The sequence below is a fragment of the Sceloporus occidentalis genome, unplaced genomic scaffold, assembly GCF_023333645.1.
Source record: "Sceloporus occidentalis isolate IW3139 unplaced genomic scaffold, rSceOcc1.0.p SCAF_3, whole genome shotgun sequence".
NCBI lineage: Eukaryota > Metazoa > Chordata > Lepidosauria > Squamata > Phrynosomatidae > Sceloporus > Sceloporus occidentalis.
This window is the reverse complement of record NW_028316983.1, coordinates 221,447,710-221,459,903: the sequence shown is the minus strand read 5'-3', so window position 1 is coordinate 221,459,903 and position 12,194 is coordinate 221,447,710. Positions and strand designations below refer to the sequence as shown.

The 12,194-nt window shown below is 43.5% G+C and overlaps 1 protein-coding gene across 2 annotated transcripts in view; it reads right to left on the bottom strand.

Annotated features, from left to right (window-relative positions):
• Positions 1–3,240: 3,240 nt before the first annotated feature.
• The window catches only part of LOC149317537 (sperm-associated antigen 1-like), a 62,288-nt gene continuing 53,334 nt past the window's right edge, over positions 3,241–12,194 (bottom strand). For both annotated transcript variants that reach the window (XM_089517717.1, XM_089517718.1), the window contains 2 exons: positions 5,891–6,268; positions 3,241–5,758 (listed from right to left, as the gene is read on the bottom strand). In XM_089517717.1, coding sequence (XP_089373843.1) covers positions 5,627–5,758; positions 5,891–6,268 — 510 coding nt within the window. In that variant the 3' untranslated portion in view covers positions 3,241–5,626. The remainder of the gene's footprint in view (positions 5,759–5,890; positions 6,269–12,194) is intronic.

The following is a 12,194-nucleotide window of genomic DNA, read 5'->3' as shown; positions in this document are numbered from 1 at the left end:
AAGTATAAGGGTGTATAATTTCAAGAATTAGTCTAGGTTGTAGTAGTTAATTATGGTATAGAGGATATTAAATCGGGGCATAAGATTTATTAAGTTATAATAAGGATTCGCAAGAGAGAAACTTGAGAGATAAGAGAAAGAGTTAGTTGGAATAATGATAAGAGGAAAAGGGGGAATTCCAGTAAATGAAAGGAAGTGAAGTATGTATAGTTGGTAGAGAAGGTTAAAACCAGAAGATTTGGTAGTATCGGGTTTTCTTTTGTTTATTGGCTTGTCTTTGTTTTGCTATATGTTTATTATGTTTTGTTATTATTGTTTTCTATTTTTTTAAAAAATAAGTTAATTTTTTTTTTTAAAAAAAAAAGATAGCTTCCTTTGTTCACACTCCTAAGAAGATAGATTTTGTTGGATCCAGATCTGCTATCGCTGGAACATAAAGGGGTTCCTCCAACTACGGAAAGCTAGAGTCTCTGACGACATCTTTCCTCAGTGCTACCTCCCATGCTATACCAGATCCATCCTCCTGTGGTTTCATGGAACTGAATTTCAGATGCTTCTATCCAATTAACAGGATTTTAGTGGTTTTTTTTTTTTGGGGGGGGGGGATTTCACCTTCTTAATGTTGTTGCATTAAAATGTTAAAAGTTTACAAGGAGTATTACACAGCAGCCTTGATCATTCTTACATGAAAACTAGTTATATCAGTTTTGAAAAACATAAGAGCTGTTGCTGTGGTTGTAATGCCCTGATGGGTCACTGTTTGCAATCTAAACTGACAATGCTGCTATGTAAGACCAAACCTTCACATACCTTGGTGTCCACTGAGACTGGTTCCAGGACTCCTGATGGATACCAAAATTCATGGATGCTCAATTCCCATTACATACAGTAGCAAAGGAAAATGGTGTGCCTTAGAAAAAATTGCAAAATTAAAGGGAAGCGTTGGGATATATGGGAGGGGGGACTTTCAAGCTATGGATAGTGGAATTCATGGAAAAGGAGGGCAGAGTGTATTTTTCTCCATGAGCCGTTACTGTAAAAGTCTTTGTACAATCTTCAAAATAGGTAGATGTCATCTTTATTTTTATTCTCTTTAATTCCACAAGCTGGTTTATTCACTCATACTTTTGTGTGACTGCAGGGCCCAGGCTAGCAAAGCTGTTGTCAAGATAGGAGAATGCTTGTGCTTGTTCTCTATACTCCACATCTGAGTAAAAGTAAAGAAGTCATGGAATTTCCATTGGAGCACATGAAGTTTAAGTCCTGATCTGGATTCTTTTAAGCAATTATGAAAACTTAGTATTTCTAATACTTTTCAAAGTTACACAATTAAAACTCATGTTCTGAAAAATATTCCTGGTCTGAAATCTGGATTTCCTTAACATAGGTTTGGCTTCTAAATGATATGCTGCCACTTTCTATACTTCTACTTGAAAGCAGAGCAGCTCTTGGTAAACTTTAGGGTCTAAACCCATGTTCTACCATGACTGCAAGTGGGAGAGTGTTACTGCATTGGTGTCCTGCCTATGAGCTCATATTTTATACATTTCATAGCATAAAATAGTATTTTATACCTTTCAAGTCTTCCCAGGGGTATCTGGTTGGCCAATGTGTGAATAGAATGACTGAGTAAATAACATTTTCATCTGATTTAACAAATCATTGTTGAACAATGAGAAAAATGTGCCTTTCCTTAAGTATCTGCTGTCTTCTGACAAATATGGAAGACAACAGTGTAGTGAAATACAATTGCTTTTACTCCTTGAATCTGTAGAATGGTTCTTTACAGAGAAAACAGGTATTTTTTTATTAAATCATTTTAGGTTAGGTATTCATCTTTGTGCTACTGTTTGAATGAAATACTAATGTTCAAAACTGTATGTCTCTTCACTGAACATCACATCTTGAATATTAGACAGCAAGCATGAGGTTAATTCAGTTTAAGATGGAAACGAACAAGAGATCAAGGGATGAGTAAGCTAAAATTACTCTCAAGTTCTAAATGAAGAACTATAGTAGCATTTTACTGTAAACCTATTAGCATTAGTGGCCAGAACAAAACAAGACTAGCTAGATTCCTTCCTTCTCATCTATAATCAGTGAAAGATTATGAAGGCATTTGCTTTGAATAAATTTGAATTAAAGAGATTGTTCCAAATTTAAGTCTAGGCCAGAGCTGACAAAGTCTTCGTCGGAAAAAAATGCTGTTCTAAATTGTTTTAGCAATTCTAAAACAGTTGCAAAAATGCAAACAATGCAATCATAGACAATAGTGTCACACAACTTTGGCAGATTTAGAAAAAAAAACTAATGAAGTCTCTGCCAGACTCTTAAATATCTTTAAAGCAGCTCTTCCTGCTGCTATATCACAGGAATTAACAGTATAGGGATCCAGTTTTGAGGGAAAAGACACTGGTTCATTTAACTGCTATGTATGGCTGCAACTCACCCTGAGAACTACTGTTAGAATAGCCTATAATACTTTTTTTAAAAAGTAAAATGTCATCTGTATTGCTAAACAGACCGTCTGTTATCATAGACTTTGAGCAGGGAGCCCAGAGTTCAAATGCCTTATACATGAAGCTTACCATCTGAATCTATAACTCTCACTCTAACCTGCCTCTGAGGATTATTGTGAAGCTAAAATAGGAGAATCCTGAGTGTGCTAGCCAAGGAGAAGATATGGAATAACGTATAAAACTGTGGCATTTTAAGAGATTGTAAGGATCATCCACTCCAATGCCCATCTGATGCAGAATCTAGCTCTAAAGCATCCCTAATAGATGGCAATTGAAACTCTGGTCCAAAACACACTGCAGAAATAATCTAGTTTGAGGCTGCTTTAACTACCCTAGCTCATTGCTAAGGGAAGACTAATTCTGAGAAGGCTAAATGTCTCACACAACTACAGATCCCACAATTCCCTAGCATTCAAGCCAGGGCAGTTTAAAGCAGTTTCAAATTGAATTATTTCTGCAGTGTGTTCTTGGCCTCTGTTTAAAAGCTTCCAACTAAGGAAAGTCCACTGCCTTCTGAGGTAATTTATATCATTTTGAAAGAGCCCTTGCTTGCTTTCATACTCTTTGTTATATTTTTCCCATGTAATCTAAACAGGGGGAGATGGACCTATGCAGAGTTTCTCAAACTGCATTAGAGTCCTGACTAGAATTTGATTTAACAGACTTGTCCAAAGCTACAAGAAGTGAAGGATAGACACATTCAGATTCAGATAAGGGCATTTTTTTAAAATGAGCATTTGTAGTTTGATATAAAAACAATGTTTCAGGTGGTTTGGGCTAATTGTCATTTATTACATTCACGTGGCTTACTGTATTTTTTGGTACTATGTAGCTACACTTCTATATGTGAGTAAAGTATGAGGTTCCTGTGTAGCCAGTGACTGTTGAAACATTTAAGAAAAGATCCTGGTTTGAATTTAAATTTGGTAATTGACTGAAGTATGTCAGACCTAGCTGTAGCTGTTTTATATTCCTGCTTGCTACTTAGTCATGACTGTGACACTGCTACCAAAACTGTAACTCTCCCCCATAACCTACTTTACTGGGCACCAGCTGCATGGAAAGGTGGAGATTCATTCTGCCAGTGACTGAAGAATGGCTGAATGACTGCCATTGAGGTTTGTGGGGCAGCTCTGAAGCGGTTACTTAATTAACTAAGTAGCTGATACAGGATTATGGCTCAGGACTTCAAATGCTGGTTTACTGAACAAACCATGGTTTATTTTAAAATAGGATTCATGGGCTCTCCAAACTCTTGGAAGAATCATCCCCATGCAGTGCAAAAAATGTTTCAGCACTGCATGCATTATCCAGTATCCATTTAGAAGTAAAATTCTGTTTATTGACCATACGTTTAGCCTCCAAAAGAACATAAAGGGAAAACAAGCAAGCATGACTTGCCACATTAGAGGTGGAAGAACTACTTTAAAGCATGGCATCAACTCACCTCACAAAAGTTTCTTATGTGAATTTGTCTAAGCTATTGGAACACATGTGGTTGCTTTCAGAAAGTGTAGGAGCTAGGCTTATACATACTTACATTAGATGGATTGAAATCAACGAAACGTAAGTTAAGAATGGTTACATGTTATGAAATAATCAAGAGTATATCATGCCTTTCTCCTACCATAACAATTCACTGGAATGTGACATCTATCCTCTCATTGCCCAGTTATCTTTTCTAATGATCTACAGAGAGATGAACAAAAGTGAGGTTGTGAGGTTTACAAAAACCACCAACTTGTTGTGAAGAAACAAAGTGATATAAATACTGGAACTATAAACAATAGCTAAATTATTATCAGCCTCATAGAAAACATACTAAAATTGTTACCTCAGTGTGTTATAGCAGTGAAAAGGTAAACTCACATTTTTTATTTTTTTAAATATTAGTTGCAAAAGCTCTTCAAAGGAAACAGTTTCAAGTAAGTAAGCTCTTTGCCTATATGGGAACATTGGTTATATTTAATTAAGAATTGTCACAAAGTAATACCACCTTTAAAACAGTACAAGTACCGGAGCAGCCTCTCTCATAATAAAATTTGATACACATTCTAATAATAAATTACTAGCGTCTAGTTTAAAAACATAAGTTATATTGCTTCAAATCATTTTACATCTCTTATTTTGCTTCCTCATCACTGTTCACCAGTAGTGCATGAGAAGTACATTTCTATATCCAAAAAGCAGCACAGAAAAGAATCAAACCATTCTTGTACCAGCTTGCCATCAAGCAGTTAATTTGGTTTACATGTTCAGCTCCTTAGAGCATGTAACTGTACATATTTCATTGGAGCACTGATGCAAGAGGAGAAGAAATGAGCCACTGTTTTTCTTTAAAGCCACACTGGATGGGAACCAGATGTGAGTGTCTGCCCTAAGTAGACATGGTAGTAGATGGAAGCAAAGGCTGGTTTCAACTGCACTAAAGTTAGTTGTGCAGAATGGCCATCTCACTTAGCAGTAAAAAAATAAAGGCTTAAGTACAAAACACCCTGGAAATGCCTTTTAACATGACACAATTCCCTTTTAGCCAGTCAGGCTCACAAAGAAGTTGTCTTGTTGCCAAAGACATCTCTGAGCAACACCTTCTTCAGAAGGTTGGTGGTATTCTAAGAAAAACCCAAACAACCAAAAAATTATGAATGGATATATACAGCTACATGAATATATGTTACTGTAGTAGCGTATATTCTAGTTATTAGATCAACATATTGTGTTACAGAAGGGGGGGGCTGTCCACTTGGCACTGAGGATTTTGCTGGCTTGTGTTCCTTACCTCAGGCTCAGAACCATTCCCGTTCTGGTACTAATCCCTACCCCACCCCATGAGGGGAATGTGCCTGCTTCCAAGTCTCTCTAGATACAACTGAATGAACCAAGTAATGAGTAAACAGGCCTATTAAGTCATGCACATGTACACTATAGGGTAAAATATATACAGGATGGAAAAACATACTTTCAATCTGCATGTGAAAAGTGTGCAGCTTATCAAACAGTCCAGATAAAAGATTGACTTTACCCCATGCAAGTCTGCATAGTTTATAAACCTGTCTTACAAGCATCAAGGGAATGCATGCAAGAGGCAAAATCCAAAATGAAATAGTTTAAAGTTCAAAGTCTCTCTTAAGACTCTTCAGATCATCTAAAGAAAATTGTTGTTTTTGCTCTTTGGCAAGAGAATCAAACAGCCGTTGAACCTGTTCCACTTCATTCTTACTAAGTAGTGACCGGACCATCTGAAAAGGAGAACAAATATGTGTGTTAACACTTGTATTTGCTAAATGACTAGTCAACACAATTATTAGCAAGCATTTCATTGTGATTTACATTCACTGAAAGAATTTACAATGACAACATTAGCTGCTTACTTTAAACCTTTCAGCTTTACTCAGATGGACAAGATGTTGGTACACTAGATCGGAGTCCTGGCAAAACACATCCGATTGCAGGGCTTGGATAAAGATTAGAAAAACACTTCCTTCTAATTTGTTGCTCAAAAATACTGGCAAATCTTTTGGCTCAATCACTCTTAACAGCTCTGCACAAGCAGTGATGTCCTTATTGGCATTCACAACATTTATAATCTGACCAAATTCATAGGCATTTGATGGTTTAGAAATTATCAGCTTCTCTGAGCTATTCAATGGCACTGTTGTTTCAAGCTCTCCTTTAGCACTTTGGTATTTTACTGCAACATTCTCTGAAGCATTGGTGTTGGCATCCTCCTCTTCCTCACAGTCATTTGCCTTCAAAAAGAAACAACCACGGTTCAGTTGGTTTTAATATAGATATGTTACGTATAGTTTTTCAAGCAGCACAAATCCTTTAAAACCCTCCTATTATCCTAAGAGTAATACTCCAAACTTCATTTCATCACAGACCTCACTGCAGCATCTACCACAATGGTATCTTAAGTTGAAAAACTAGTACATTTGCACTTACAACCATGGCTGACTACAGTGAAGTTAGATACTCCGTTCCTTAGGGGTTTTTTCTCAATGGGTTGCCAACAGCATTAAAAAGACCCATGCCATTGCCGCTAATCATCTGGACATGCTCTTCAGCTACATTCCCCCGCAATGAGGAGGTGACCTCCTTATCCCAGCTTCGTATTTGAAGGGTATTTATGCACCTATAATACTTAAGAAGTGAGAATGTGCTTGAGGAAAGAATGTTAATAGTATCCAATTCAAGCGTATAAAGAATGATTTACACCATTGCTTACATGCATAAATGATTACTGTATATACTTGTCTATAAATTGAAAAATTTATGCCCAAAATTGACCCCCAAATCCCCCCAAAGTTGACTTATTTATGGTAATGTGATACCAGCTTTTTCAGATCTCTCCATGCGGTCAGGAGTGCAGTTTCTTTCTCTCTTGAGCCAAGCAGAGTCCTAGGTGACTGACTGCTGTTTAGGAGTTCCTCTCCTGCCTGCCCTCATTGCTGTCTCAGGAGTAAAGGGTGAAACACTGAAGCAAAAAGCCTTGTAAGTGATTCATTGCTGCTTCAACAGTCCCTCTTGTCCCGTGCACACATACACACAATGAAGGAGCCTCCAGGTTTTACCCTCAACTTATCCACAGGTCATGGCAAAATCCATAATTTTGGCCCCCAAACCTGCCCTCGACTTATACATAAGATCAACTTATAGTCAAGTATATACGGTACTTATTTTCAGAACCAAATTTCTGTGTTCAAAGCTGCCATGAGAATGGCCAAACTGTGCTTTGTGTGTATGTGGTGGTGGGGAATGTGCATCTAGCAATTTAGTACTTCTACATCTAGTTAGAAGTACTGAAAATTGCAATGTAAATCATCACAATGGCAGCAGTGCAAAATCACAGAATCAGATTTGGAATAGCCATCCATCTTTTTTTGAAGATGTCCAGAGAAGAACAGGTTGCTCACCTGTAACTGTGTTTCTTCAAGTGGTCATCTGCGAATTCACACAAATGGGTTTATTCTGCGCCTGCGCAGCAATCCTCGGAAACTTCTGGAATCTCCAGGCAGAAAGCAATGTATCTTTCTGCAACTTTTTGGCGGTAGCCCCGCCCACCCATATATAAGGCCCCTGGTGGCCCGCTCCTCTTCAGTTCCGAATGAGCCGCAAACAGCGCGGCAACAAGCGTTGTCAAATGAACAGACACTGAGGGGATGGATGGGCGGGTTTGTGTGAATTCGCAGATGACCACTTGAAGAAACACGGTTACAGGTGAGCAACCTGTTCTTCTTCTTCGTGGTCTCTGCGAATCACACAAATGGGTTTAGACTAGCGAGCTGTAGTCAGTGGAGGAGGGAGTGTCAAACATAATCAATGAAATCAACAATCAGTAAACAGCGTAACCCAGCACCTTGTATCTATTAATAGTGCAGTAGGTTCAGTGAATGGCAGAAAGTAACACTGCCCTCCCAAAGCCTGTGTCTTGTCTGGCCCTGGCGTCCAGCCTTAACGTCTGATGAATGTCAAAGGCTGGGACCAGACAGCAGCCTTGTACACATCCTCAAGGGGAATCACCCATCAAGAAGGCTGAGGATGCGGCTACCGCCCTAGTTGCATGGGCTCTAACCCGACCTGGCAAGGGCTTCCCAGCCAGTTCGTAGCAGAGGCGGATGGTGTTGCCGACCCATTTGAAGAACCTCTGCGGTGAAACCGGCAGCCCTTTCTTGGCTTCGGAGTAGCAAACAAAGAGTTTCTCCGAGCGCCTGTAAGCAGATGTTCTGTCCAGGTAAGACGCCAGCGCCCTCCGGACATCCAGGACATGAAACTGATGAAACTGACGTTCAGAGTCTGTGGTCGGATTAGGAGCCAGAGTCGGCAAAACAATGTCCTGATTGATGTGAAAGGCAGACAACACTTTAGGTAAAAGGGGGATGTCTGTACGGAGAACAACCCTGTCCTTGTGAAATGGAGAAAGGGTTGATCCACCCTGAGGGCACACAGTTCACCAGCCCAGCAGGCTGATGTGATGGCTACTAGGAAAGCTGCCTTCCAAGTCAAGAGTCTCAGATCCGTAGTAGCTAAGGGTTGAAAGGGTTTAGACACCAGATGCGCCAGGATGGTGTCTAGACTCCACTGCGGAGGAGGAACCGCAGCCGGTGGATGCACATTATTGAATCCTTTAAAGAACCTTTCTATGTGAGGGTCTCTAAACAAAGGGGCTTTGTCCTTAAACAAATAGTGAGAGGAGATGGCAGACAGGTAACACTTTATAAAACTTACAGAGAAACCTGTTCCAGTCAGTGTCATGAGAAGTCCAGGACCACTGGGATGGAGACACGGGTTGGTGGAACGTCCTTGGTCTGTAGGAAGGCAAGGAACTTGTTCCATTGTAAGCATGGGCCGTCTGGGTAGACGGTCTCTACGCTGCCCTAATTATTTGTTGTACACTGAGTGGAAGAGCCCTCAGTACTGAATCCTCCATGCCACCAATGGGAGAGCTTGCATCTCGGGATGGTGGACTTGCTCGTCATGAAGCGAGAGTAGGTTGGGCCGGTATTCCAAGCGGAGATACTATTGGGCTTGTCGTAGTAAAGGGGCAAGCGAACCAAGGTTGTGTGGGCCACCACGGAGTTATTAAGATTGAGTCCGTCCGGTCGGCTAACATCTTCGAGAACACTCTTGTGATCAGAGGAAACGAAGGAGGGGCATACAGTAGGCCTTGAGTCCACTTGAGCTGGAAGGCGTGTCCTTCTGATCTCGGCTCTCCGGTTGGAGAGCAGAACCTCGGTGTGTGAGCGTTTGACAGGGAAGCAAACAGGTCCAGCCGAGGGGTTACCCAGTGGGCGAAAAGTTGGTTCACCACATCCGGGTGTAGCCTCCATATGTGGCAAGTGGAGGACAACGTGCTCAGTTAGTCCGCGAGGTTGTTTTGATCGCCGGCAGGTGAATGCACTGCAACAGCATCCCGTGCTGTATGCACCTTCCCAAATGAGGATGGTGACAGCTAGTAGCGTCTCTGATCTCGTACCTCCTTGTTTGTTGAGGTAGTGTACGACGGTGGTGTTGTCTGTGAGCAGAAGCACGACCTTATCGGAAAGAACCATCCGAAAAGCTCTGAGTGACTTTTCCACGGCCAGGATCTCCAAGATGTTGATGTGGAGAGCGGCCTCTGCGGACGACCACTTGTCCCTTATAGCAAGATCAGAGTGTGGGCACCCCAACCTTGCAGGGAGGCGTCCGTGGTCAAGGAGAGGACCAGTTGTGGAGGCAGTAATGGCATCCCTATGCAGACAGTGTCATGTCGGAGCCACTAGCGTAAGGATCTCTGTATGGTCCGTGGGGTAGTGAGCACCTTGGAAGGAACGTCTTGACTGTGAAGTCAATGAGCTTGGTAGGGAGCAGGTTAGACTTGTCAAAGTTGACCTGCAGGCCCAGGGCAAGAAGGAGCGAGAGGGCAAATGGAGGTCCTCGAGGAGAGTCTATTTGGAGGACGCCCTGAAGAGTCAGTCGTCCAGGTACGGGAAGACTGTGATCCCCTTTTTTGCGCAGGTAGGCCACCACGGGCGCCATGCCCTTGGTGAAGACCTGTGGAGCTTTAGAGAGGCCGAAGGGAAGGGCCTCGTACTGGTAAGCCTCTATGGCAACAGCAAGGGGAAGAACCTCCGGTGGTCCTCCAATACTGAAATGTAAAAATAGGCGTCCTTTAAATCCAGTGTCACAAACCAGGAATCTTCCTGTAGGAGTGGTAAAATCGAGGCAAGATTTACCATCCTGAACTTCTTGCACAGAATAAAGGCATTCATGGGCTGAAGGTCCATTATGGGCCGGAGGCCCGAGTTTCTCTTCGGTACAGTGAAGTACCTGGAGAAAAAATACCGTTGAACCCTCCAAGGGGGAACAGGTTTAGTAGCGCCCTTGACTAAAAGAGTGCGCACTCCATCGAGAAGGGTGTCCGAGGGGACAGTTGAGATGAAAGCTCCGTTTGGTGGGAGCTCACAAAGCTCTAGGGCATAACCCCTACGGATAATGCTAAGTGACCAGGGGTCAGTGGTGATAGAAGCCCAGGTGTCATAAAAGGGCTTTAGCCTATCAGAGAAGGAGGCGAAGAGGTGTGCAGGAGCACATTAGAACCTCTCCCTGCTGGGAGCCGGGATACCAGGGGTGTCGGCCAGAATAATTTTGACGTGTCTTAACTGAAGAGGCCCGAGTTGTCAAAGGGCATATCTTCAATCGCCGCCTTTGCCTGGGGGTTGAGTTCAGAGGCCCGGAGCCACGCGTAACGGCGAAGGGCTATGGACCATATAGCACTTGGATGCACAGTCTGTGGTGTGCTTGACAGAAATGATCTGTTGGCCTGCTATCAGATGGATCTCATTTCACAGAGCGACCATCATGCGTCTCCTATCGTCTGGGAGATCAGCAATGGTAGGGCCCATCCCCTCGACCAGAAACTGTATATAGGCCCCATACAGGCTGCATAGTTGGCTATCTTTAAGTCAAGAGCAGCTGAGGCAAAAAAGAAAAAGAATTTTTTTTTAACCAGTCCATCCAGCTTCTTGCTGTCTTTCTACTGGCGAAGAGACGTCCTAGGAACGAAAGTAGCCTGGGCTCCTTCCCCTATAGCAGAATTCAGCTGAGGGTGGTTGGAGAGCCAGGACGGAGTGGACGGAGTGACCCGGTAGAAGTTGTCGATCCGTGGATAGTCTTTTCTACTGGGTCGAGGGCGTCATCATCAGGATGGGCCACCTCTAACTTGAGGGCGCCAGCCATCCGTATGACCCTGTCAGCAAAGGCCCTGACATCGTCGGTGGGCGATGGCAGTGTCGGGCCCTCAGGAATGAACTATGATCCTCTGTCCGAGAGAGGTGATCTTAGGAGGGTCATCTCTGTCAAAGTCGTTGGGCCCCTAGGTGACGTCCACGGCCTGAGTGGGGAGGAACGTCCGTGTGGGGCCACGAATGCTACGACGCAGATGGGAAGGTGCCACTGGGAGTAGGTACTGTCCCGTGGGCTGGTCATAGACAAGGTCTGGGAACGACTCGAGTGGGTCCTGATCTGGCTCGACCGTGTCGGTCGTTCATAGGCCAAAGCCTCATCAGCCTCTGTACCAAGGGCGCCCCTGCCCTTCCGTGAAGGAGAACTTATGTGCCATTTGTCCCGAGAGGGAGAGCGTGGCTTTGATCTTGACCTCTGTGGGGATAGAGGCGCATTGGAGTCTGAGGGTTCTCCCTCCGATTCAGAATCCATGCTGACTATCTGCAGGCTGTCCGCCAGTACAGAAAGGTGGCTCGCAAGGAGGACCCTGGGCTCCAAGAGCACTGTCCAGGAAGATGCCGGCACAGGTGATGTCGGGGTCTTAATTGACGTAATGTCAGAAGACGGAGCAGGTACTGGCCTCGATCCTGGCGGAGGCACTGAGACCATGGTCAGAGGCCCTTTACGCCGGATTTTGGCGTCGGCGTAGGGGTCTTGATTGACCCAATGTCATGAGACGGAGCAGGTACTGGCCTCGACTATGGCAGAGGCACTGAGACCGTGCTCGGAGGCCCTTTAGGCTGGGTCTTGATCAACCCCATGTCAGGAGACGGAGCAGGTCCTGGCCTTGACTATGGCGGAGGCACTGAGATCGTGCTCGGAGGCCCTTTACGCCGGGTTCTGGCGTCGGCGTCAGGGTCTTGATTGACCCAATGTCGGGAGACGGAGCAGGTACTGGCCTCAACTATGGCG